General features: G+C 62.9%; 2 protein-coding genes and 1 long non-coding RNA gene across 11 annotated transcripts; 1 reads left to right on the top strand and 2 right to left on the bottom strand.

Moving 5' to 3' along the window:
• The first annotated feature begins 3,451 nt into the window (after nucleotides 1-3,451).
• Nucleotides 3,452-9,456, top strand: RGS19 (regulator of G protein signaling 19). 6 transcript variants are annotated; one of them, XM_072944620.1, is made up of 7 exons: nucleotides 3,481-3,606; nucleotides 6,175-6,252; nucleotides 6,678-6,772; nucleotides 6,968-7,089; nucleotides 8,241-8,315; nucleotides 8,414-8,648; nucleotides 8,725-9,456. In XM_072944620.1, exons 3-7 carry the CDS (start codon nucleotides 6,743-6,745, stop codon nucleotides 8,914-8,916), a joined length of 654 nt encoding a protein of 217 aa, XP_072800721.1. In that variant the 5' UTR covers nucleotides 3,481-3,606; nucleotides 6,175-6,252; nucleotides 6,678-6,742; the 3' UTR covers nucleotides 8,917-9,456. The 6 variants fall into 6 exon arrangements, with proteins under 6 accessions (XP_072800716.1, XP_072800721.1, XP_072800717.1 ...); XM_072944616.1 differs by lacking the exon at nucleotides 6,175-6,252 and adding an exon at nucleotides 3,830-4,188 and having other exon boundaries at nucleotides 3,483-3,606; XM_072944618.1 differs by lacking the exon at nucleotides 6,175-6,252 and adding an exon at nucleotides 4,048-4,188 and having other exon boundaries at nucleotides 3,489-3,606.
• An 878-nt stretch (nucleotides 9,457-10,334) lies between these two features.
• On the bottom strand, nucleotides 10,335-18,204 carry TCEA2 (transcription elongation factor A2). Of its 4 annotated transcripts, none has more exons than XM_072944613.1 (11): nucleotides 17,958-18,097; nucleotides 16,518-16,667; nucleotides 15,017-15,079; nucleotides 14,574-14,694; nucleotides 13,468-13,561; nucleotides 12,182-12,312; nucleotides 11,904-11,960; nucleotides 11,404-11,558; nucleotides 11,181-11,327; nucleotides 10,748-10,819; nucleotides 10,335-10,553 (listed from the first exon to the last, which is right to left on the bottom strand). In XM_072944613.1, the coding sequence occupies exons 3-11, from the start codon at nucleotides 15,068-15,070 to the stop codon at nucleotides 10,545-10,547; spliced, it is 840 nt and encodes a 279-aa protein (XP_072800714.1). In that variant the 5' UTR covers nucleotides 15,071-15,079; nucleotides 16,518-16,667; nucleotides 17,958-18,097; the 3' UTR covers nucleotides 10,335-10,544. The 4 variants fall into 4 exon arrangements, with proteins under 4 accessions (XP_072800714.1, XP_072800715.1, XP_072800711.1 ...); XM_072944614.1 differs by having other exon boundaries at nucleotides 14,574-14,679; XM_072944610.1 differs by lacking the exon at nucleotides 16,518-16,667 and having other exon boundaries at nucleotides 17,958-18,204.
• A 446-nt stretch (nucleotides 18,205-18,650) lies between these two features.
• LOC140687338 (uncharacterized) lies at nucleotides 18,651-24,373 on the bottom strand. Its single transcript, XR_012061552.1, has 3 exons — nucleotides 24,285-24,373; nucleotides 19,675-19,751; nucleotides 18,651-18,857 (listed from the first exon to the last, which is right to left on the bottom strand). It is a non-coding gene; the product is annotated as an uncharacterized lncRNA (long non-coding RNA).
• Nucleotides 24,374-25,510: the final 1,137 nt, after the last annotated feature.

Here is a 25,510-nt window from a genome sequence, read left to right as displayed (position 1 = left end):
GGGAAGTGGGGAAGTGTGGGTGCCGCCTCTCCCACTTGCGAGTCACTGACATTGGGGTACACAGCGTGCTGCTCCTCCAACAAAGTAGGAAGGTACAAGTTGGCAGATGTCAGGTTAACAGGGGGCAGGGACACTCCTAATCCCCCAGATCCCATGCTACTCCCATCAGGTAACCTGGTGCCCTGTGAATCCATGGGGGCCCCTAGTCTGGTTGTGACAGGAGCAAGAGCCTGGCCTGGCAATACTCACGCCCCAAGAAGAGCGAGCAGCCTCGGAGAGAGTGGTACCCAAATAGGACCATAGACAGCAGGTCATTCCATCAGGGGGTCAGAGAGGAAGGTGATATTCTGGGCAGAAGAGTGACTGCAGAAGCCCAAGCTGGCCTTTGGCAAGTCAGCCATGCCTAGGAGGTCCTCCAGAGGATAGAGAGACTGGAGAAGGGGAGCCCCTCAAACAGGCCCCTGCCACCCAGGCAGAAACCCTCTGGTTTTCCTTTCCATCCTGATTGTCCTCCTTTGTCCCTTAGCAGACTACACACACACACACACACACACACACACGACAGGAGGGACACTGCCCCTGTCCCATTCTGACAGACCCACGTCCTGCCAACCCTCTGGACTCTGAAGAGCCTCCCGAGTTTCAGACAGATCTCCCCTTTGAGAACTTACTATTCTCCCCTTCTTTTGGCCACCTCTCCCTTTTCCTCCATCCCAGCCCATCTACCAGGCTGCAGAGGTGGGGGTCTCAGACAAGGCACTCCCCTGCGAGGAGGCTCCTGCAGTGTCACTGCCCAAAGCAGAGAACTGATCCCAGAGGGGTGTGTCCTCTACCAGTAGAGGTCAGAGCTAGCGTCCAGCAAGGAATCCTCAGGATCAGGCTCAGGCTCAGGATGGGGACCTGGGCCCTCTGTGTCCTCAGCAAGCTCCTCCCCCACACAAGACCCTTCGCCCCTTCTGGGCCGTTGCACCCTTGGCTTTGATCCACGCCCAGGATCTGGAGCTGGAGTTGGGGGCAGTTCCAGGAGGGAGGGGAGGCTCTCGATGGTGGTCGGAGGTTCAGGCGGGGAGAGGAGATGAGGAACAGGGGGAGAGAAGGTGGCTATGGCCTGGGACAGAGGGACAGGGAAGGGGAGGCAGTGCCTCTGTCCAGGAGCGGCAGCACATAAACCGTGACAAGCACAGGATGACAGCCAGCCCTGGCTCACTGGTTAAGCTCGTGTGACTTGAACCCCAGCATTCTGTCTCTTGGGGACGTACTGAGTGCTAGGATGATTTCATCTGTTTAGTAAAAGCACATTTCATTTCATCACTTCTCTGAGCCACCATTTCTTTATCTTTAAAAAGGAAGTCTCAATGGTCTCACTTGGTACCACGGCCCCACACAGTGAGAACTCCATGGGGGGTGGTGTCACTCTGCATCAGGCAGACACGTGAGGACAGAGGGTGAGACAGGCACACATAGCCCTGAGGAAGCCAGCAGGACGGTGGCCTCACAGATATCTCTGCACCGGGTGTGGGGCTGGCACACAGGGCATCCTTTGGTCCCCACCCAGGGAGGGGTCCTAGATCTGCTGAGAAGGCCTGGGAAAGTAGCCAGGGACATATCTGCGGGGGCTGGAGGAGGCTTCTACTACGGGAGAGCAATGCATTGGGCCACCGCCCAGTGCACTGGGGGCTGTGAGGAATCAGGTAGGTCCCTGTGGCCCGGAGCTCATGCTCTGGACAGAGGATCCTGGGTTCAAACCCCAGCTCCAGCATTACCTGCTGCATAGCCTTGAATGAGTCCCTGCCCAGTCCCCTTGTTCCTCCCGTGGAATATGGGAGAGACTCCCCAGAGGAGGTGCAGAAGACTCAGGAGGGCAAGGCAAGGGGAATAGAGAGGCCCAAGTGGCCCGAGGATGTGGGAGAGTGGCCAGAGCAAGGACAGGGTATGGAAGGCGGGGAGGGAGGGAGTATAGAGTGGCCCAAGGAGGGAGAGAAATGTGCTGATCCCCACCCACATCCAGCTGCCACACACACTTCTCAGGAGGTGGATGCAGATGCCACATCACACACCATGGGATCAGCATGGCTCTGAGACCTTGACGAAGTTGTAGGACCTATGCCCCACGCCCCAGGACTGTTATCTTCAGCTAAATAAGAAGCAGCCACCTCCTTTCTGGGCAGGTTTCCAGCATCTGTCCTGTCCTGGCCAGCCTGTCAACATGGCGGCCCGACAGGTCTCTCGTCATGTCACCCGGCCCCCTGGGCACCCTGGCTTCCAGGGCCCCCCCAACTCCCTTGAACTTGCCCTTCGCTCTCCTGCAGCCTGGCCTCCACCCCCAAGGCCCCTGTCCTGCTGCCCTGCTGGCTCCAGCTCTGTGCTTAACACCTCCCACCTCTCCCTCCTCACCTCTCACCCAGTCTACAAGTCCACTTCATCTGCTCCAGGGCGGCTCTGTCCTGTCACTGCTATGTCCCACCGCCTGGCACACAGGGTACACCCAGATATTTACAAGATGAACAAAGAGTTTGTTCAAATTCTTCACTTCCCTTCATTCCCCCAAGAGCTCTGAAAAACATGAGCACACGCAACCTGTGTGACTGGAAGGCATTTTGTGAGCAGGACCTAGGCACTGAGGGCCGACGGGGCTGAGTGCCTGCACTGGGGACAGCAGCTACACATGGTCCAAGGCCCGGGGGACTCAGGCACTCTGCAGACCACTTCCAGAGCAGGGTCAGGGCCGCCCAGACAATGGCCCAAAGCATGCTGGGATAAGGAATTTAACTCACAGCTGTACAGGGTAATAAAATCTGGGGAGAGTTGGCCATAGAGAAGGGACAGGCATTCATGGCAAAGGGGAGGGTGTGACTTTGAACTTTAGAACATCTTGGGGCAAGTAGAGGGGTTGAAAGGGACTCAGCCAGGCTCCACGCACAGGGACATTTGGTGACCCCAGATACAAGAACTCAAACCCCCAGCATCCACTGGCACCGCAGCACAGGAGCCCCCCTCATCGGGAAGGCTCCTACAGCATGGTGAGAGCGCGCTTTTCACCCCATTTTACAGGTGAGGACACCCAGGGTCAGAAAGGCTAGGACTGGGCCGCGAATGACCACCAGGCAGCCCTTTCCAGCGGTCTCTCCCTTCTTCGAGAGGGGTAGGCAAGCAGCCTATGGGGACGCTGGAGTCTCGCGGACGCCCCACCGTAAAGGCAAAGCTGAAATGGCCCCAGACTGAGCACAGCTGGGGGCATGGCCACACCCCCGTCTACCACGGTACCAGCTCAGGCCGCCCAGGGGGCCAGAGGCCCCATTATTAGCACCTCAACTCCACGGGCCCCTCTAAGAGGCGGTGGGAACCGAGGCGCCGCGCGGAACCGCACAGGGCGATGGGGAGGGGGCGTGTGGGGCGCGGAGCCGACCGGGCGCGGGGCGGGGCGCGCCGGGCAGGGCGGGCCGGGCCCGGCGCCTCCCCGCGCGAGGAAGTCCCGGCCCCGCGCTTTGGGGAAGTGCGGCCGAGGCGCCTGCGCACTGCACCCTGCGCCCCCTCCCCGACGATCCGGTCGGACCTCGGAGCGCGCGGGCCGGCGGCTGCGCCGCGAGCGACTCAGGAGCGCGGCTGGTGAGTGCGCGCGCGCGCGCGGCGCCGAGGACGGCGGCCTGGTCCCTCCTGCCCCTGGCCCGGGGGCCGTGCGGGGCGGGAGCCTCGGAAACCCGCGGCCGGGATCAGCACCCTAAGGACTCCCGCCGCGGGGTCCACGTGGACCCTGGGCCGCGGCGGGACAGAAGCCAGTCCCCGCGCGTGGGGGAGGGGGCGTTGCAACAGGGTTCCCCTTTTTCTGCAGCTCTAAGCCTGGGGAAGTGATTGCTCAAAGGGGGGGCCGGAAGAACCCAGGTTTCCGCGTCTCCCGCCCCCACCTCAGCCTGGTGGGGAGGGCCCTAGGCGGGACAGCGGGTCTGCCCCCGCCCCCACCCCGTTGGATCTGGCAGCCGCTCAGCCCTGCGAGTCGTAGTGGAGGCGCTGCGCCCCCAGCCCAAGCCGATCGGGGGCTCCTGGCACCAGCCTCGCTCTAGAACGTGCAGGAGGACCTCCTGCCGTCTGACCCGAGTCCTGCTGCTGCAGTGCACGCCCCTTCGGCAGAGCCAGGGTGGGGCCCAGAGCGAACCTGGCCCCTCCCGCCCCCACCTCGCCTTTGGGTCGCTGGTGAGTGGGTCGCGTGGGGAGTTCCTTGAGGTAGGGGTGGGAGCGTCAAGGCTGGAGGAAGGGACCCTGAAGAAGGAGGCAGACTTCTCCAGGCCAGACCCTACCAGCAGAGAGAGAGAGAGGAGTGAGTTGCCGCCACCATTGCAGAGGTGGGCTGGGGCGAGGGTCACCAGGGCTGGGAAGACCTGTCCTGCCTTGGAGGAGCCAGGCTGGGAGTCTCCCACTAGCCAAATGAGGGGGGCAGCAAATAGAAAAGGTACTGAGTCGGATGAGAAGAAAGGAATGGAGCCCCTCTGTCAACCTCCCTCCCAAAGGTTATGGCATTTTTTCCTGGGATTGTCACATATTCTTATTCTTTTTTTGGACTGGGCGGGCTCGGGGACGTTCTTTTTCCTTCTGTGGAGCAGAGCAGCAGCCGCTCCCGAGGGAGCCTCTGTCCCCAGAGGCCAGACTTGCCTCCTATCCAGCTTCTCCCATCCCAGACTTAAGGGCTGGGGAAGGGGAGGGAGTCCCCTGTCGAATGCCAGGATGAGAGGAAAGGAAACTTAATTCAGACCCTGTACCTCCACCAGGAAAGAGAGCAGGTGCCCCGGGGGCACAGGTGGCCCCAACCAGCCTGAGGAGGGTGCAGGGAGCTGGGTCCAGGGATGGGCGACCAGATCCAGGGCCTGTAACCAGGACAGAAGGGACTGCCTCCCCGCCCCAGACTTGGCCCCTAGCACCTCAGCTCTGCGCACTCAGACAGGTCCCTCCTCCAATTCAGAGCTGAGTTGGAGAAGGCAGCCTTGAGGAGGTATAGTCTTCAGGGTGCTAGAGGGTGAGGGAGGGGATTGGGGCCCTGCCCCGACTGACAGTGGGTGGGGGTGCAGAGGAGGAAGAGCTGCTCTGCCTGGGGAAGTCACAGCCTGTCTGGGGTACAGCTGCCAGACCTCAGAGGTTGCCACACCCCTTCCTTTCCCTAGAAACTTGACCCCTGAGGGAACGCATGCTGTGGGGCTACTGCTTCCCCCACCTGTTTGTTGGAAGCCGATGGGACCCAGTTTGAGGGTCCCGCCACCATGATCTCAGGGGAAGCCAAGCAGGTGGTGAGGGGCCAAGGCCCCATGGGACCCTACACCTTGCCCCTAGATTCGGGTCAGGGCAGGGGCCTCTGGAGGCAGTGGTGCCCTCAGTGTGCATAACTCGGGCGGTCACCTCTGAGCACCGCACCTGGCCAGGAGCTGGAACGCAGGCGCTGCCTAGCCTGGTGACTGCCTAGGGCATCCACCCTCCTCTCCTGCCATCAGAGACTACGAGAGGCCAATATGGACCGAACAGACATTCAAAGGCCAAAAGCAGAGGGATAGCGGGTCAGCAGGGCGGATGATAATTAAATGAGAAAATAAAGTGAAACCAAGTCGTGAATCTCTTGGCTGCCAGACCGGCAGTGGGTTTTCAGGAAGGCCCGTGCTGCAGACATGCAGGGGGGCGCCCCAGGCCCTGTGGGCCCTCACCTGGGCGGAGGAGGGCACCGGCAGAGGCGAAGGTGGGGAGGTATTCAAAACTGCCTCCCGGACACTGATTGGCCACCCCGTGCATCGCCCGCGCTTCGCCCGCGCGCACTTTGTTATGAGGGTTCCAGGCCGGAGCTGCTCAGCCGGCTGGGACTTCGGCGTCCCCCATACCCCTGCACCACTGGGAAGGTACGCTCAGACGGCGAGCAGAAGGGACCCAGCGGCTCAGACCTGGGAGCAGGACGCACCCCCGTCCCCGCTGCCGCCTGCTTCCCCGCCTGGCGCGCCCGCCCTGCGGCGAGGCCTCGGGCCCGCAGTGGTTTCCGCAGCCTGGTGGGGGGAGGGGGGAGGGAGGCCGGGAGACCCTGGGCGCGGTAGGGTGCCAGCCAAGGGTAGGGGTACCAAGAGCGGAGTCTGGGACTAAGAAGTCAGCAGTCCCTGGCAGCTCCTGGTCCTCCTCACCCATGCCCTGTTGCACTTCCCACCCCCTCAGGACATCCCGCCCCACGTCCTAGTCAAATCCTCCATGCTGCAGGCCTAGGCCGCTGCCCTGCTGAGTCCCCATGAGCAGGTGGGAATTCTCTGGGGCCAGGAGGCCAATCTGGCCTCCTGGTCAGGGGCAGCCCTACCCACAGAAAACCTGGGATGGAGGAAGCTGGGTTAGGTGGTGTCTAAAGGTCTGACCATCACCCTGTGCACCAACCTGACAGCCCCAGACTCTTGCAGGCCCCCAGCCCCCTTGGGAGGGGCCAGGAGCCGGAAACCAAGAAAGAGGAACCCAGGCTTCCGGCTTCCCAGGGACTGAGCAGATGGGGGTGTCCCAGAACCTCCTACGGAGATCTTGTCTGGGGCCCCCTCCTTCCTGACCCTGCACCCCTTCACAGCCCTGGTGTAGGCTGGGGTGGGGGGTTGGAGCCTGGGCAGAGTGGTCTGGAGGTGGGGGGCTGGCAGGGGCCAGTGTCCAGTTCTCAGTGAGAACCCACCCTCTCTTCTCAGACCCCCAGGCTGTGGTGAGGGTCCTGGAGCAGCCACCACGGAGCCCCAAAGACCTCCTCCCATCCATGCCCACCCCGCATGAGGCTGAGAAGCAGGTGCGCCCCCCCTGCCCCCTCGGAGGAACTTGGAGGGGGCATGACAGGGAGTTGGGAGATCCTCAAACACCTGGGAGGCCAGAAGGCCATGTTTCTGGGAACGAGCGTCACCACCAGCGGGCAGTCTGGTGGGGAGAGGCGTGTGGTTCTGACAGGTTCTGGCCTGGAGGCTGAGGCAGCCCCATCTTCCCCCAGCACGTAGGACCAGAGGAGGCGGACCAGCCCCCCTCAATGTCCAGTCATGATGCGGCCCCCCCGGCTCCCCCAAGACGCAACCCTTGCTGCTTGTGCTGGTGCTGCTGCTGCAGCTGCTCCTGGTACGTGGGCCTGGGGATGCACGCAGTGCCTGGGGGGGGAGGGGTGGGCTGAGCAGACCTGGGGCCCAGGATCCCACTTCCCAGCCCCTCAAGTGGCTTTTGAGGTGTCACCTGCACGTGGGACACCCTGCCATCCACAGCATTTATCCAGCATCCTGGTGACCAGCAGCCTGTGCCCAGGCCCCTGTGTGTGTGTGACTTTCATGCCTGGTGTGTTCAAGGATGTGTCCACGTGCAGGCACCTGGCCAGCATGTGTGTGCGCACGTGTGCGCGTGTGCACACGCAGCATAAGCCAGCCCAGGCTGACTCTGGGAACCTACAGCAGGCGTAGACAGAAGGACGTCCTACAAACTGTGTCAGGTGGGGTCGCTTCTAGCAGAGATGTGGCCCTGGGAGAGAACAGGTGGTGGGTATGGGGTGTCTAGGGGGTAACTGGTTTCTAGGCATGTAGGGAACCTGTGGGTTTTTGGTTCATTGTGGAGGCCTGGCCCTTTTCAGGCCTCCAGCCTTTGCTGTTGAGCAGACAGCGCTGAGGGGCCCCAAAGAGGGGGTCAGCTGACCAGCGAGCAACCGAGGCCTGAGCCCAGGCCTAAAACAGGAGAGGGGTGGCCTGGGGTACAGCCGGGAGGCTGTGAAGAGTCAGGACTCATTGAGAGTTTAGCTGTGGGCAGTATGAGGTCTGGCAGGCAGTAGGGTAGGGACAGAGTTCTGTCTGGACCTTTGGGTTTGAGTTGTCAGCCATCCTAGTGGCCCTGGAGAGAGGTCCAGCTGGAGGTATGGATTTGGGAGCCCATGATGATGGGGTACTAGAAGCCAAGGGAGCAAGAAGGGCCCCTAGGAAGAGTCAGGGGTCAGACACAGGCTGGGGGCTTCCACCACAGCAGCTGGGGTCTCTGGGAGAAGGCAGGGGGGTGCCGTGGCCAGGCCAGGGAGGGAGGGGCACAGCAGGGCCCCGTGAAGTCCCAAAGGCGAGCAGGCAGTCGTGCTGCAGGCCGGGTCTTGGGCCCGGGGACCGGACGGGCTGGAAAAGCAGCAGACCCAAGGCTGCCCACCTGCAGTGGGTTTACATGCGTTGGTGTTACTGTGTGCTGCACATCCTGCGTTCACACGCGTGCAGAGGACGGCAGTGCCACCCTCTCTCTGCCACCAGGAACGAAGAGCGGCGGCGAGCATGGCGGGCCTCACGGGACAGCAGGCTACAGCCCCTCCCCAGCTGCGAAGCTTGGTGAGTGGCCCGGGGGTGCACGTCTGCCAGGGCGGGGAGGGGGCCAAACCGGGCTGAGGGGACCAGGCCTGACTTGGCCGGGTGGCGGCTGCCCGCAGCACCGCACCAAGCCCCGAGGAGGTGCAGAGTTGGGCCCGGTCCTTCGACAAGCTGATGCACAGCCCGGCTGGCCGCAGCGTGTTCCGGGAGTTCCTGCGCACGGAGTACAGCGAGGAGAACATGCTCTTCTGGCTGGCCTGCGAGGAGCTCAAGGCTGAGGCCAACCAGCACGTGGTGGATGAGAAGGCGCGGCTCATCTATGAGGACTACGTGTCCATCCTGTCCCCCAAGGAGGTGTGCTGCGCGGGGCCGGGGGCGGGGGCCTCGGCCTCCCAGACCCCCTGACCGCAGTGCCCTGTCCCACCCACAGGTGAGCCTGGACTCCCGGGTGCGGGAGGGCATCAACAAGAAGATGCAGGAGCCGTCGGCACACACGTTCGACGATGCACAACTGCAGATTTACACACTCATGCACCGAGACTCCTACCCCCGCTTCCTCAGCTCCCCTGCCTACCGTGCCCTGCTGCTCCGGGGGGGCTCCCCGTCCTCCAGCGAGGCCTAGGCTGCCCACTCTTGCAGCCCAGACTAGGGACCTCTCCCGTGGGCAGAGACTTCTCACGAGTGTCAGCAGGTGTCGGGCACACCTGCAGGGCCCAGCACCCCTGGGGCAGTCCCAGGTAGGAGCTCCAGGTGCAGGGCAGGGCAGAATCCCCCTTCCCTACCGAGGGGTCCTAGTGCCCCAAGGTCCTCCTGAGAGGCAGATGTGAGGGCCTCTGGGCCCTAGCGCCCCCTCCCGCACCAGCCCCCACTGGCCGGCGGAGTGCTCCTGCTGGGGTCCCACGTGGTAAGAGGAGGCACCCTCCCTGGGAACACCCTGGACCCACAAACCTCACTGGGTCCTCCTCCCCAGGCAGTTGGGGGCCCCAAGAAATGCCCTGGTAGGGAAGAGAACCTCTGAACTGTCCAGTTCTCTGACATGAGACCTCTAGCTGGTGCCATCTGCACCCCAGGATCCCAGAACCAGAACCGCAGAACCAGGCTCAAGGGAGCAGGACCCAGTATCTCTTTTATGTGTTTTTAGGGTTTAAACCAGGAAACATGTCCTCACTGTGTGTTTTATGAAAAAAAGAAACTGTTTTCATATTTAACTCCACCCCTCTCCCCCCTAAAGTAGGATCTTATTATTGAAGATGCTTTTAAACCAAAGTCCCTCCCCTGTCCACGCTGTGGGGGGGTTAGAGGACGAGCCGTCCCAGACCCCCGGCAGGGGAGCAGCCCTGCTCAGGGAAGGGGCCTGGTCCCGCGTGCTCTGCCCCAGGCCCACCTGTCAGCAACGAGCCCAGAGGGCAGCTGTGCTCACTCCTTCCCACGCGAGGGCACCACAGCCTCTCAACACCAAGGACCCAAGGCTGATGATACAGGCAGCACTGGGCAGGCGATGGGTGGGCAGGCGATCAGAGGCTGGCCAGCTAGGGCAAGACACTGATGGGGGTGATGTCCCTGGATGCCAGGCACTGTCACTTGTACCGTCTCACAGGCCACACAAGGCACACACTTGCCACCCTGACCCTGAATCTGAGGTCGGTGAAGCACTTCAAAGCTGCAACCAGGGCCCAGAGACTCTGGTCGGGAGTCCACCCCATCCACACTGCCTCAACGAGCCAGGGAGGGGATCCTGAAGGGGCCCAGACTTGGCCTCCCACCCATAATCCCTGGACCCTGAGCTTCAGTGTAGGGGGAGCTCATGAGACCATGGGTCCTGTGTGTGCCCAGGGCCCTCCCCACATGAGCTTCACATGGGGCCTCCCAGGCCCTGCCCTACCAGGCCAAGCCAAGTGACCCCTGACCCCAGGGAGGAGGGCTGCCCCTGCAGCCCAGGTGGAGGTGGGGTGTTAGACCAGATGTGGGGGATAGGGGGCCCAGCTCAAAGCCCAAGCCTGTGCGTGGCCCACCAGGACCCAAGGGCTAGGGACAAAACGGTGGCAAAAAGAAACATTTAATAATCTGGGGGAAAGAGACAAGGTGCACTGCAGGCGAGTGGTGGGGTAGGGCAGGATGTGCTGCCTTCTGAGGAAGGCCATTGGGCACAGGGCAGGTCTCCAGAGAAGCTGCATCTGTTAGCAGGGAATGGGGGAGGTGGTGGCCAGTGCTGGCCTCGGCCCAAGGCTGCAGGCACAGGTGCACAGGGGCTCAGCAGAACTGCAAGAAACAGGTGGGGTGGAGGGGTCCAGCCACGGGGCTCCCCCAGGGCAGAAGGGTCTCCATCCACCATCTCCAAAGCTCCCAGGAGGCTGGTGGCATGGCTGTCCCCCTGTTCACACCGCAGACCCCACACAGGCTGGAGACACCCACCTCTAGAGAGCAGAGGGGCGGGCTCTGGGCTCACCACCTACCTTCCAGCGATTTCCGCACTCGTTGCAGACAACGAAGGTGGTCATGGGCTCATCGGAGCTGCGGGTCTGCACCTGTGGGGAGGGCGGTGGTGGGCGGGGCCTCACTCACTAGGAGCCGAAGGCCCCAAGTAGTGGGTCTTCCCTGGGGTCACAACCTGGGAGGCCACACCCGTGGTCTCAGGCAGGGCTGGCCTCACAGCACCTGGGCCCCCTGGGTTACCTTGGCTGGGCCGCCCAACTTGAGTGCCTCAGAGCAAGCAAGGGAACCCACCACCAGAGACCCTGCTTACTGGGGACCTGGGGTCCTCGGCCAGGGGGAGGTCCCCAGGGGAACCACTGCTCCCCAGCCCACTCAGAGACCAAAAGGCTCAGACAGTGGCCTAGCGCCACTCATATGCCGGGCAGGCATGGGCTGGGGGCAGTGCGGGCTCACCTGCGTGTAGGTGCAGTTCTTCTTCCTGCACTTCCCGCAGGTGAACAGGTCGGTCTGTGTGCCGCCTGTGCGGGCCATCTGGTGCTCGCGGATGGCCTCCTTGGTCATGGCCTTGCGGATCTCCTTCAGCTCATCACTGGCCATCTCCTGGGGCGAGGGTCCGTGTCGTGTGCTCAGCACGCAGCCCCTCGGGGCAGCCCCCCACGCCCCTCGGCAGGCTCACCTCCGAAGTCATCACAGCAATCTGTTGGGGCGTGATGGCACCGCACAGCACGTTGCGCCGCAGGCCAGGGTTCTTGGCATCCTTGAGGTTGGAGAGGCGGCTCCGCACGCGGTTCTTGTACTTCATGTCCGTGTTCCCCACGTCCCGAAAGATGCGTGCAAGCATTTAAGGACCAGACCAGAGGCCGACGCCCTGCCCGCCACCCACCCCACCAGGCCAGCGAGGGCCTCCTGTGGCAGCCATGTCAGAGGTGGGCCTAGGGGCAAGCGCGCCCATAGCTAAGTCTCAGCTGCAGGCTTGAGGCTCAGACACCTGAGCCCCAGCGCAGGCACAAACAGTGCCCCAGCGGGTCTGGGAGGGCCCTCCTGGCCAAGAGGAGTGACTCGCCCAACCGCCCAGCACTCGGCAAAGGCACCAGGGCAGTGGCCACTGGGAAGCTGGGCCTGGCTGGCCCTGTGACCTCCAGAAACCCCAGCCCCAAGCCCTGGTACAAAGGATATATTCCTCGATCTGGGCTGACAAGCGCTCACAGTCTGCACCAACGGCCACATGGTCATCTGCAAGAAGGAGCCCTGACGAGCTGCCCCTCAGCTGCCCAGCTACCAGCAGCCAGAACTCAGGACCCCAGGCACTCTCATCCCAAAGACCCCCTATCCCCCACCCGACGTCAGCAGAGATCAGCTGCGGAGAGGGCCGTCCCCAAGGACTCCCTGGACTCAGGCCTCTGCAGCAATCGGGACCCCGAGGTGTGCTGTGGGGCCCGGGCCTGGGCACTCACGGCCCGTCTGCAGGGCGGCCGTCAGCATCTCACGACATTTGTTGCGCACAGCGTCGCAGGTGACCGGCACTGGGGGAAACGTGGTGATCCTTGGGGTCGACGGCATCCTAGGTGGCTCCGGCCTCTTGCGGCTGGAGAGAGACAGGCCCACATGGGCCACGTGAACCCCCACGATATGCCAGTCCCCAGAAAAGCCAACATGACAGGCACAGTGTCCCCAAATCCCATTTGCTGCACCCTGACAGTGGCCCAAGACCCTGCCCATCCGCAGTCCGGGCCCGCATGTCCATGGGGTCTGCCCAGCCAGCTACAGGCAGTGAGGCTGGCTGAGGGGCACACTCCCAGACAGGGCACAATGGGGGCAGCACCACCTGTGAGGGTCCCTGCCCTCAGGGAGGCCTGGAACCCGGGACCACGTTGCCCAACACAGACTGCCAGGTCAGGGAGAGGCAGATGGGGCTGGGGGTCGCCCAAGCCGAGGTGCCACTCTGTAGGCTGTGCCAACTGGCGTGGACGCCCTCACACGTCTGGCCACCCCCACAGGCTGCCTGAGCACCAGGCTGTGTCCACCCATCCCTTCTCTCACACCCCTGCATCTCATGACCCTGTGACCTCCACAAAGTCAGTGGAAGCAGGTGGCTTACTGGAGAAGAAACAAGGCGTGCCACTGGGCAGATGAGCCCCTGTCTTGGCACAGCCAGGCCATGAATCCAAAGCTCAATTTCCCTGGTCCCTGGCCGCTGCTGCCCAGAGGTCAAGGGCAAATCAGCCTCTCGGATACAGCCTATTCCTATGACCGCCTCCCGGGGGCAGCCAGAGCAGTGAGGCCTCAGTGGCCCCAAAATCTGCACTAAACCACAGCCTGGGGCACCCACAGGGAGGAAGGGACCAGCAGCGAGACAGCAGGCCAAAGCGGGGCAGCCAGAGCTGGCCAGCGAGAACCAGACCCAGGATGGGGGCCTGGAGCCAGGGAACATAAGCAGTGGGTTCCCACAGGCCCACTCGGGGTGTGTGTCAGCGCCTTGTAGCCAGGCGGACACGGCCTCCCCCTAAGATGCTTGGGGCTGAAAAGACCCAGCATCCAGAGAAGCCTTGGACAGAAAGTGTCCGGCAAGAGGCTGACCGGGCTGGGCATGGCTTCCTGGGGAGAATCCCCTCCAAGAAGCTGAAAAGGCTGATGCCCTTCTCATGGCCTCAGCCCCCTAGGGCACCTGGAACTCAAGCACCCTACTCTGCCGAGAAGGTACGGCCATGAGGGGTGCGCGCCTGCCTTCCCAGTGGGCTACCTGGGATCCTTAGCCTCACAGGCCTCTTTGGAGGACGTCGATGTGGGCAGAGGCCCACCCCTCCTCCGCTCCCTGGCTTTGGCATCTGAAGCATCTGCAGGAACCAGGACAGAGGGGAGGGCTGGCCAGGAGAAGGCAGACCCCAAAGGGCAGGGCAGGGCCAGAGAGGGGAGCAGATCCCCACTGAGGCTCAGCCAGACCGCCAGCCCCTGCCCACAGACCCCGCATCCAACCACAGCTTCCTGCTCAGAAGCAGGGCCCTCCCCCACCCAAGGAAGGGCCTAGGAAGGCCCCCCCCCACTTCCCACTCACACCCTCACTCAAGCAGGCCACCTGTGGGGCCTCTCTGGAGTCCACCCCACCACCTGTCCTGGCAGAGGGGGTTGTCATTCACCGAGTGACGCCTGAGAATAAAATTCACCCCAGAGCGATGGTCTCCACGATGAAGCGTTTGAACTTGGACAAAGGCCGGTCCCTGCAGGCAGGCCAGACCCAGGCCCACCCCCGCTGGGCCTCAGGCACCACAGCAAGCCTTAGAGTCAGCCCCTGCCTGCACTGGGGCCCTTCCCACAGGACGAGAAGCGTCCCACTTGCCACTAGAACACACGTGCTCATCCAACACACAGCTCAATGGCCACACAGGACATGCAGCTGTTTCCCAAGGGTTTGGACAGAGTCCAGGAGGAGCTTGCAAGGGACAGGAACCTCAAGGCATTTCTGCAACCCCCAGGCACCCCACTGTCCCCTCTCAATCCCACGCCCTGCTCCCCCCCCCCTTCCCGTCTCCTCTCCTACCACCCTCCCCCGCTAGGTGCCCAACCTCCAGCTGCCCGGACACTCCCCCACCCCTATGTGACCTCCAGCCCTACTGGGTCCCTCTAGGGCTCAGTGCAGCACCCCACCCTCAACTCCACCCCTCCCAGCCCCTCCCACCCCCTCCCACCACTGAGTCAGTGCTTCCTGGACCAGGTCTGTTACTCCCCTCCCAGGTGGCCCTGGCTCAGGGACAGCACCGCCAGCACCCTACCCAGTGCTGACCAGCGAGGGGCCAGTGCATCCTGGATGCCCCTTGCCTCAGCACTCAGCCCAGGCTGCCTGACCCGCACCCAGAAGCTTCTTCCAGGATTTGATGAGAGACTTGGCCAGCGTGACAACCTCTTCATCGGAGCTCTGCTTCCGCAGGGCATTGACGGACATGCCGACCCGGGTGGACTGCAAGGCAAGCAGCTGGGCTTGGGGTGAGGGTCAGAACGTCCCCACAGACCCTCGGGGACTCCCACAGGGCAGGGCTGGGACCAGCGAGGGGAGGTGGACGCCCTTCCCAAGGGTGACTGTCCCATTTGGAACCCAGGAGCTTCAGTGAGGGACACAGTGGGTTACCCCTGAACGCCCCTCCCTGCCTCACTGAGCAACAGAGGAGTAACAGAGAAAGGCAGGGACAGTCTCCTCAGGGACAGGCGCCCGTGCCCACCCAGGGCCAGGGCAGGGGCCAGGAAGCCCAGCCACACACCTGGGAGCTGGGAGCGAGGGTTGGGGGGCACCGGCCTACCTGCAGCAGGTGCAGCGTGACAGGCGTGGCCTTCAGCTCCCGCAGCAGGTCCATGGCACCCTCCTGGAAGGACAGGGGAGGACCTTCATAAAAAGCCTTGAGATCTTGGTGGGCAGCCCCACCTCCTCCTGCACACGAGGGTTGGGGGGGACACAGGCAGTGATGATTCGGAGACCCCTCTTGGGGCAGATACCCAGGGAGGACAAGCACGAGAAGGGAGGCGGCTTCCCACTCAGTCCAAGCCCAGAGACCGTGACCTTCGTCAGGGCAAAGGGCTGCAGCCCTTCTCAGCAGAAGCACCACACCAGGCTAAGGTGCAGCCTCAGGAGCACTTGCTACTGCCCAAGCCTGCAGCCCCTGCCCACATGGCCCAGGCAGCCTCCCCACAAGCCAACCCAGGAACGGTCAGTGTCCCTGCTGAGGCCAAACCCTCAAGGCACCTCTGCTTGCCTCGCACACACCCCTCCTTGGTCCCTCCAGCCCAGTTACCTGGGGCCAGCCACCACCTCACCTAGACTACTGCAACAGAGCCCCGGGCGCCCTCCTCTGCCACGCACCCACGCCCCACACCTGCTTCCTCAGGGACTGTTCGGGGAGGCTCCGCACAGGTGGCCACACCTCTCCACTACAGGCTCAGCTCCCCAGGGGCCAAGCTGGCTGCCCCAGGGCTTCTGCACCTACTGCTCCCACTGCCAGCGACACACCTGAGCCCACCCTCCCTCTGTGTTCAAATGACATCTTCTCAGTGAGGCCTCTCCCACTGAAGGCTGCCAGCAGCCCAGGCTCCACCCCACCCTCCCCGTTTGCTTTCCTCCGCAGAAGCCTCGCTTCTTAACCCACAGATGTGTCTTCACATGTGCGTGTCTCTAGGGACATGAAGGAGGCAGAGAGGATCTGACGCGGCCACCCAAGGTGGTGAGAGCCTCAGACGTCTTGCAGCCTGGGCCTGGGGAGGGGCCAAACCTGCCCCCTCCCAAATCGAGGTGGTGTCTCTGCTCAGCTGCAGCCTCTTCCTCATCACCCTCTGCAAGCCCCTGCCCCTGGGCTGTGCAGAGTCCAGTCCTGTGGTAACCTCCTCAAAGGGGACGTGTGGTCACCAGAGCCAAGGGCACAGTGACCCTTGGCAATCATCTTCCCCAAGGAGCCTCAGGGTGCAGAACACCCGCGTTCTGGGGCCTCCGGACCAGAGAACATAAACATGATTCCCAGTGGTGGACCCCATTCTCCCAAGGGGCCTCAGTAGCGCTGAGACCCACCAGGAGTCTCTGCTGGCTCTCACCCCCACTGACCTTCCTGGGCTGTCCATCTCAGTTTTGGGGAGAGGCTGCCTGAACCACAGGAACTCTCCTGAGCCCCCAAGTTCCCTCCCAGTCCACACCTGCCCCCCTGCCCCATTCTCCCCTGGGCGTCTACCTGGATTCCCCCCTCCCCCCACCCCACCCCAGTCCTGCCTGACCCCACCCAGCCCTCTGTGGGTTCCATGATGCATCTCTGCCCCCACCTGGGGGATGTCTGTTCTGTCTCTTTCCTGAGGGGAAGCAGCTTCTTTCTGTGGTCATCTCTAGAAACAGCTATAGATGTTCCCACACCCTTGCTCTGTACTGCTCACAGCCTCCGAGGGGGATGTACATCGGGGGGACGGGGGTTGTTGCTGCTTGATGGATGAACGAAAACGTTGTAGCCAGCCCCCTTACCAGCCCCAGTGAAAAACCCTGTTTAGAACCCGGGTCAGCGGAGACCCAGACTCAACCATGCTCAGCCTAAAACACCACCCCCAAACCACCAGTGCAGGCACACTGCCCTGGGGTGATTCCACCCCAGCCCAGAAGCTCAGTCTGGGGAAAGGGCAGGTCATGTTTACTGAGCCTCTCAAAGCCAGCAGGACCCCTCTCCACCCTCTGGAGGCAGGTACTAGCCACCAAAGATGCTTTCTGTAAGGGTATACAGGGTGCCTAGGTCCCAAGGTTGAGGGGGACTGGCATTGGAGCCCCGGCCGCCTGGCCCCTCTCAGAGGCTGCAGCACAGCCTCCTCCAAAGGCTCACTGGCCGAGGAACGACCGGCCAGGTCAGTGAGCACAATTAGCAAGGGGGTCTCACACCCAGGCCTCCCCAAGCCAGGCTCAGGGTCCTCCTAGGGCTCTTACCCCAAGGTATCTAACCACTTCCCAGTTGCTGCTAGCTGAGTTCTGGCTAAGGAAAAAAATTTATTAGGGAAACCTGGTTCTAAGAGGAGCTGCACAGACAAGGAAAAAAAAGGGCTTTCCGACCAGGAAAGACCTCTGGCCGGCTTGAGAAATAGGACGATGGGGGCCGCAGCCCCAGGCCAGCCAGAGGTAGGGGCAGGTGCTGTAGCTCCAGGGGGAAAGGGTGTCCAATCTCACACTCCAAACTCTTGCAGGCCGAGAAACGGCGTGGGAAACCCAGGGTGGGATAGAGGGCTCTTGAGTCGGAGGTGGGGCTTGGTGGGGAGTTGGGCGGAGGGGGCCTGCGAAGATGCCCAGGCCCGGGAGAAGGAAGGCAAGGGGGGCGGGGCAGCCAGAGAGAAAAGGCTGAACAGGACAGGGCTTCCGCAGGGCCGGGAGGGGCAGGGCCGAGGAGGGTCTCCGCCAGCCCGGCCTCCGGAGGGGGTCCGGAGTGAGAGGACAGGGAGGCGGGCGGATCCCAGGCCTGCAGAGTCTGAGCCTGGCAGTTGGGGTCTAAGTCCAGAGCGGGTGGCTCCCGGGACAAAGTCCAGGCCGGATCGCGGCCTCTGCCGTGGGTGCGAGGTGAAGGGCAGGGCTAGCCCAGGGCGGGGGTCTCCCCGCATCCGGGGAGTCTCTGCCGGGGTGGGGTCTCGTCCTGCCCCTCAGGTGGTCGCCCCGGCCCTGACGGGGGCTCGGGAGGCTCGGCGGGGGCTCGGCCGGGCGGGGGTCCCGGGGTCCTGGCGGCCCGCGCCCCTCACCGCGCTCTTCTTGGTCACCATCTTGTCCAGCCTCCGGGCGATCCGCGCAATCTCCTCCTCCTTGCCCATCATCGCCTCGGGGGCAGCGCCCCCAGCGCCCGCCGCGCCAGCCTCAGCCTCCCGGCCCGGACCCCAGCCCCGGCCACCGCCGCCTCCCGCACCCGCCGCAGCAGACGCAGCCCTGCCGCGGGCGGGAGACCCTCCGTTCAAACCCCCGACCCCCGCGACGCCGCGCTGCATCCTGGGACACGTAGTTCCCGCGCCTGACCACCCTGCGAGCTCTGTCCCCTTTGCGGACCACAACCCCCAGGGGCCAGGCGAGCGCGCACAGCTTCCTGGGAAGTGTAGTCCTGAAACGGACGGCCGCCGCAGGCCCCCGAGGCCGGAGGCCTCGCAGTCCCACAAGCCCCCGCGCGGGCAGCTTAGCCGGCGGAGGGCGCTGCGGCAGCGCGGGGTCCAGAGGGGCCTGGGGACGGTGGTGCGGAGCCTGGCGCTCCTAGCTGGGAAGGCCCGGGTACGACTGTGCGGGGCCTCAGAGGCACGCTGGAGTCCGTTTACTCTCTCCGGGCCTGGCTACTGGCCGCGGGGCCTCGTGCACAGGGAGGTGGAGGGGGCAGTCGCCGGGTGCTGGGTCTGGGAGACGCCCAGGCTGAGGCTAGGAAGGCGCCGGGGGCCTGAAGAGGCGTGCGCAGGGCCCCTGTCTCCGAAGTCAGCTACCACGTGCGAATCCCGGGCTCTCTGTGCCTCGGCCTCCCCGTCTGTGAAACGGGGATGGTGGTAGTGCCTGCTTCACAGGGCAGCTGTCAGGGTGATGAGAGCTGATTTACGTCATGCACTGAGAGCGGGTAGGGGACTGAGCACGAGCAGTTGGGTTGTCATCACCGTTGCTGGTGGAGGCCCCTGGGAAGGACAAGACTGCACTCAACTGGAGGGATGGCCCTGCCTCGGGGAAAGCTGGGTAGAGGGGCAGGGCCAGCACAACCACCAGACGTCTGCCACCTCCTCAATGATGCACAAGCTAGGTGGTCTGCCAGAAGGGGCACAACTTTGGTGGAGGGTAGAGGCCAGGGGACTGATGCCTAGTGTTGTGGGCCCCACAGTCACTGAAATTCAGGCCAAGTAACTGTGAGACCAGGTGGCAGATGAGATGTCCAGATGACCATGCCTTGGACTCCCAGTGGCATTTAGACATGACTGAGCTTCCCAGCAGCCAAAGTGAAGAGCAACATGGGCAGTTATGAGATTCCTTAGTAATCATAAGAAAAATCATGGCATTTCTCATAGGCAGCAAAGACCTGTGATGGGTGAACACAGCACTGGTTTCCACACTAGCTCTGATTCTGCCCCTCACTGTAAACTGGGGCCATAGCTCCAGCCCAGCCCAACCAGACAAGTCTCCATAGCCAAAATCCCCTGGTCTGAGTGTGTTTGCAGCCTCTGAGGTTCTGACCACACCAGGGACACAGGGAAGCTGGGAGGCACACACCCTTCAACCCGGCTCTCAATGGACCACTGGCCAGAGGAAGGAGCCTCCACACAGGCAGGTATACATGGAGGCTGCCCAGTTAGGCCCCCCCGACACACAGGGTTAAGTTGATTCAAGGACTGATTGGCGGTAATTTCCCTTCGGGAGACCCCCTAGCACCATAACAGGGCGCTGTGAAATGCTGAGTTCAGCCATGGCTTCTGACCAAGGCTGGAGCAGAGGGATACCCACATGGAGCAGAGCACTTGGCCTTGACCCTCCGGAGCAGGCAAGTACGTGTCCGAGAAACCTCAAACAGCTTCCAGTCCCTAAGATTGGAGTCAGAAAGGAGAGGATGAGGACAGGCCTCTCAGAAGCATCACCGGGGCTTGTGGAAGGGTTTGAGCCACATGTCCGGCCCCGGTGGAGGCACCAGTTAAGGCAGGGTCTGGTCGGTCAGCTTAGCCCCCAGGAGCAGGTCACTGTTCAGGAGCCAGCCCTGAGGCCAATCCCAACCTGATTTCCACAGGACAGATGAGGACAAAGTGCTCAGGAAAGGTCTGGATGTGCAGGCACCTGGGAAAACCAGCCTGAGAACTCGCCCCTCCCGTGCTGGGCAGACCACCCTGCGAGGGGCTGCCCCCATCCAGTGCCAGGGCTTTGAGGAAGGGAGGCTTCTGTGTGTGGCTGGGTTGGGGAGCTGGTTAACAAGGAAGACCCCCTGCCTTCTGTATCCCCAGGGGTGGGGCCCTGGGGCTTTTGTCCTCTGTCCACACGAAGCAGAGGCACAGGCCTCCAGCCACCCGGGTGGACACTGAGCATTGGGCACCCAGAGGAGGGCGGGGGCTAAGGGGGCTGGGGGCTGTGTTCTGAGAGTGCAGAGAATGTAGAGCTGGTAGGTAGGTGAGTGGTGGTCAGGAGTCTGTACCCCAGCCCCTGTGCCCGTATCCAGGTTGCTGAGAGGGACAGAGGCAGTCGCAGGACAGGGACTTACTGCGGGGGACTGGGGCGGGTAAGAGGGAGTCAGGGACCAACCTTCCCATCAGAAAAGAAACCCAGTGGGAAGGTCTCTCCGTCTCCTTTGCTTTGATCTCGGGAGGTGGGGGATACTGTCCCTTTAGTTACAAAGGAAGCAGTAACAGTGCTGGGACCGAGCCCAGCACACACTAGAGCCACTTTGTGCCGTGGTCATCCCGCTGACGCCCCCACGTCCTGCTGTCACTCAGTGCTGCTGGGACTGCAGTGATAAGAGGCACCTCAGTTTCTACATCACATGTTTTAGGAACTAATATGATAACTGTGTTGTCAGTGTAACTGGTCTGGTAACACTGAGTCTTGCTTTGAGCACTGCCCCGTGATGGGGCACCAAAGCGAGGACACAGAGGCGAGGAGGTGCTGTCAGCTGAGCACCGGGCCCTGCCACTGCCCAGCCAGAGTGGAAATCCAGGCCACCCACCTTGGGCCCCCCTCCTTCAGGAGAAGCCTTGACTTCAGGCGTCCCTGGCAAGGGCCACAGAGACAGCTCACCAGGACCCTCGCGTGTCTCAGTGGACCTCGGCTGGAGCCCCGAAGCTGCAGACAAAGGGACGCCATGGCCATCGAGAGTAATGGGCCCTGTGGGAGGAGGTCCCAGCTTGGGGAGCCTGGCCCGGGGTAGGACGGGTGACAGGGCAGAGCAAATAGACAGGACGGCCGGGTGGGGGTGGGTGGCAGAGGAGGCAGGGAGGCAGCTTCTGAGCTGGGGACCTGGGGGCCATAGCCCTTCCCTGAACCCTGATACAGGGCAGTCCTGCATAGAAGCCACCACCGTGGCAGGGGGAGGTGACCCCTTGCAGGGGGAGTGGGAAGTGGGAGTCCCACGGGGTGACCTTGCCTTGCAACCTGCAGTACCCACATTGTGCAGAAGCCTCTAGGTGGTGGGAGTGAGCCACAGACCAGCTGCCGGCTAGGCATCCACCACTCCTCCCAGGAGGGCCGGTTGGTTCTGGCCACAACCATGAATCAGCCAGAGTGGGACTGTGGTCAGTCCTGGAGAGTGGTCCTCACTTGTGGGGGCTGTAAGCAGGTCCCACCCTCACCAGGGCTCAAGCTGGAGAAGCACTGACTGACCCACTTCCCACCTTAGAAGTTCCTGGTCCCAGGGCCCCTCATGAGTTCACGACCCCGGAACCTTGCTCAGGACGCTCATGGCCCACTCAAGGCCCCTCGTGGACCCCACCCAACCCTGGGAACTTCTTCTTCCAAGGAACTTCCCCCAGGTCTGTGTGCCCGGGCCACCCTGGAGGGTGACATGAAACCATGGGGTTCTCCTCCAGGGCATTTGTGTGAACCTGGCCATACCCACAGACCCGACTTGACACCACCTCCTCTTTGCTGTGTCTCAGGTGTGCACAGGCATACAACCTGAGTCACGGGGATGCGTGAAGCTACCCACGTGTGCACACACTGGGCACAGGACAGATCACACACACAGACACACACGGACTGTCTGTGAGGTGTCTTGTCTCCCACGAACTGTTCAGCCTGGAGACCAAGGCCTGTGTTCCTTCCTCTGCCGTGTCCCTGGCCCCCAGACACCCGATAGGTGAAAGAAGGAACATGGCACTGGGGCGGTGGGGCTCGAAAGAACCAACACATACTGGCCACCACCCAGTAGGGGAGCCCCAAAGACAAGCCCCATACCCATCCCCAGAGAGGGCCCACTCGCTGCTCTGGGCTAAACGCCTGACACACAGACCCTCCTAGAACCAGGCAGGGCCCTCTCCCTGGGACCCCCAGGTCCTCCACCTCCTGCTGAGATGGGCCCAGGCAGAGGAGTGGGTGCAAGTGGACCCGATGAGGAGGTGCCAGGTGCCAGGCTGGGTTTGGAGACTGAGCCATGAGCATGTGGGTGGGGGGGTGGGCCTTCCGATTAGAGGTCAGAGGTGAAGAGGGATCAGCAAGGAGCAGGGGCTGAGCCGTCAGAGGCACGGGGGTTGGGCAGCCAAGTTTACCTTCCCAGACCTACCAGTCTCCTTCTGCCAGCAAGCCCTCCTGGACACACCCCGGCCCACCGCCAGGGGGCCCCCTCCGTTTCCACACCGGTCCCGAGAAGCACTGGTAGAAGCCCCACTTCTGCCCCCATCCCCCCAGGGTGGACCCCCAGCCCCAGCACCTCCTTAGGGGTGGGGTCCCCTCCCTCAGGGTCCTCCATATTTGACCCCTTTACGGAGAGAGAGATATGGGGCTGCTGTCAGGAGCCCCGCTCTGCAGGGGACCTGGCCCGTTCCTGGGAGCTCTGAAGGGGCAGACAAAGCCCCAACAGGGGTCTGGGGACACCCCAACAACACCCCCAGGATCCGTCACACATGGGATTGGCTGCACCTTTAGCCCAGAGGCCGGCGCCTCCCCAGTCCTCAGTCCATGGAAATGTCGGAAGGTCAGGCCATTTATTTTTCTGTTTGTGTCCTCGACTGCTCACCTGCCCAAAGTCAGCCCTGACCCCAGCAGGTCGGACCCATGCTTCCCTTCTGGCTGAGGAAAGGGGCTCGGTGGGAAGGCCAGTGCTGCCAAACTCACATGGAGCCCCCACCCCCACTTCCCCTGGCCCCAGGGGCAGGGAGCTCTTGCAGCCCCGGAAACCCCTACCCAGCCCCTGCCACCCCGTGGACAGCTGTCCCCCAACCCAGGCCCCCAGCTGTTTCTGCACCCCATTTCATCAGACCCTCCAGCCCACCCTGAGGTTGCAGGTCCCCACCGCAGAGGCTCTGTGGGGTTCTGGCCCCAGCCAACCCCACTGAGGCCTCCCTCAGATCCCAGCCACTGAGGTCGGGCAGGGCAGTGACCCCAGGGACTAGATCCAGCAAGAGTCCCTGTCCCATGTGCCAGCGCAGCAGCCCTCTCTCTGGGCCTCAGTCTCCCAGTCTGCAGAATGGGGAGAATGGCTCGCCCAGGGCAGCCTCTCGGAAAGTCCCCAGCCCAGCCTACAGCCTTGGCCCAGGCCCAGCTCCCTCCCCTAGAGGCAGCGCTTGGGGGCGGGAGGCAGGCGGCCTGTCCCCCTGAGGCCAGCAGCAGCCCTAACAATGCGCTTCCCCCTGCACAATTCCCAGAAACACCGCCCTCCCTGCCCTGCCAGCCCGCCAGCCTGGCGGCCACTCCACCCTCCCCTCCCCCTCCCCAGAGGCCCCCAGGCGACAGCAGGGCCAGGGGCTGCGGTGAAAGCAGGCGATCTGACTCACAGGGGTCCCTAAGGCAGTGCCTCCCCAGGGGTCCAGGCACCCCGGCCCTGACCTCTGGAGGGAGACAAAGAAAACTCCTGGGAGAGGCGGATCACCAAGGAGGAGCCAGACCTTGGGAGGTCACCTTGGCCAGGCCTCAATCCCAGAGCAGACCCCTGCCCTTCTCTCCTGGCAGGGAGTTGGTGACTCCACCCTTACAGCCTGCACAGGGTCCCCACGTAGCAGCTGCACTGAAGCTGTAGAGAGCTAAGTCAGAGAATACCCTGCTCTGCTCAAAACCCACTCGAGTCAGAGTCTTCCTCAGGTCAGAAAGCAAGACCCTCCCAGGCCCCACATAGCCCGTCAGCCGTCCCCTCCCTTCTGCAAACTTCCCTGCCCCAGGACCTTTGCCCATGCTGCTCCCCCTGCAAAAAAAACACGTTTCCCGTGTATCTTCTCATCTCTTTCACACGTTTCCTTCAGGGTTGGCCCACAAGCCCCTCAGGAAAGGACAGGCAGTGAGCACCCTGACGCGGCCCCCCTCCCCCACAGCTGGCAGCAGCCTGGCACCCAGTATCCTGGCCTGTTTGCGGACTTGTTAATTGTCTCTCTCCCACGGGCAGGGGCAGGGACTCGGGTCTGTTCTGCTCGCTGCCAAATCCCTACCTCCTGGAATGGGGCCCAATCCGTGGTGGGTCAGTGTCCAGTGGACGGAGGGACAGAAGGATGGATGATTCCTGTCCCCGAGCGAGAAGGGGTAGATGGTCTCCAAGAACACAGGCCTGCCTCCCAGCCCATCTGGCAGCCCCAGCTGCTTGGGTCATCAAAGCCATTTGTTATCAAAGCCAGGGCACCAGCCAAAAAACCCTACGCTGCAGTGCCCACCAGGGCCTTTTGGGCCAGTGACCCCCCCCCAGGGGTCTCTGCTCCTTCTTCCCAGGATTTGCAGGGCACATGCAGACTGTCACCAGAGCCTGGCAGGAGAGGGAGGGGTGGGACCCATCCAGGGTAGCATGGGCAGGGTAGGGGCTGGGATACCCAAGTGTGTCAACACAGGCCCCAGGCAGGGCACCCAGAGAGCCACATCTGCTCCACCAAGAGCCACCAAGGGGGATCAGGGCACAACTCCAGCGGCACCAGGACCCCTGCAGACCCAGGCCCGGGCACTGGTACCTGAATACAGGCTTACCAGCAGCTGCCCCAGAGCCCAGACTGAGAGTCTGGGGGGCAGAGTGGGGGCAGGGGCACTGGGCCTGGCCGACCAGCCGGGCCGGACAACTAGACAGACAGAGTGTCTGGCGCCTGCTCAGCCAGGCTGGCCCTCGGCTCCCTCCTCACAGCTGTGGCCTTCCTTCCGGAGCTGGTGTTTCCTGGCTCCTCCCTGCTGTTGCCGTGGAAACCTAGGGCAGCCTGGGCCCCCCCACCCCGTTCCCACGGAGCCCCCGCTGAGCACCGAGTGGAGCCCACACAGGACGCAGCAACACCCGAGGACACGCATGGCCCCAACACCCCGGGGCTCACATAGCTGGACACCCCAACTCTTGTCCAGCACAGTATCCCCAGCATTTGGAAACAGCCTCTGTGGCACCTGAGACCCACCCAAGTGACTGAACTGGACAGTCCACAGCTCATCTGCCCTGCGGCCACCGTACTGGGGGCCTCCTTACACATGCTGCGTTCAGGGCCTCCACACCCACCAGGCCCTGTGCCCTCCCACCCAGAGAAGCCCCATTCTTGGTCCTGCTAGCCAAACACAAAAGGCAGACCCCACTCTTGCACGACACCCCTATACTTGCAACTGCACTGTCCTCTCCATGCAGCCAAGACGCCTACAGTAACAGCCCTACCACCACCGAGCACACACACACCCAGCCCTGCCCAGGACTCCCATG

Source organism: Vicugna pacos, chromosome 19 (genome assembly GCF_048564905.1).
Source record: "Vicugna pacos chromosome 19, VicPac4, whole genome shotgun sequence".
NCBI classification, from domain to species: domain Eukaryota; kingdom Metazoa; phylum Chordata; class Mammalia; order Artiodactyla; family Camelidae; genus Vicugna; species Vicugna pacos.
This window is presented reverse-complemented; position numbering and strand designations above follow the sequence as displayed.

What these genes read in the sequence shown, in the direction of transcription:
- TCEA2 (XM_072944610.1), bottom strand. Translation starts at nt 18,197, where the DNA reads ATGCAGCGCGGCGTCGCGGGGGTCGGGGGTTTGAACGGAGGGTCTCCC. An exon ending in TGTGAGGCTAAGGATCCCAG is followed by an intron (nt 12,313 to 13,467) that starts GTAGCCCACTGG and finishes GTCTCTCTCCAG; the next exon opens with CCGCAAGAGGCCGGAGCCAC. An exon ending in GTCAGCCCAGATCGAGGAAT is followed by an intron (nt 11,559 to 11,903) that starts ATATCCTTTGTA and finishes AAATGCTTGCAC; the next exon opens with GCATCTTTCGGGACGTGGGG.
- RGS19 (XM_072944615.1), top strand. Translation starts at nt 6,743, where the DNA reads ATGCCCACCCCGCATGAGGCTGAGAAGCAG. An exon ending in CGCATGAGGCTGAGAAGCAG is followed by an intron (nt 6,773 to 6,967) that starts GTGCGCCCCCCC and finishes ATCTTCCCCCAG; the next exon opens with CACGTAGGACCAGAGGAGGC. An exon ending in TGCTGCTGCAGCTGCTCCTG is followed by an intron (nt 7,090 to 8,240) that starts GTACGTGGGCCT and finishes CTCTGCCACCAG; the next exon opens with GAACGAAGAGCGGCGGCGAG.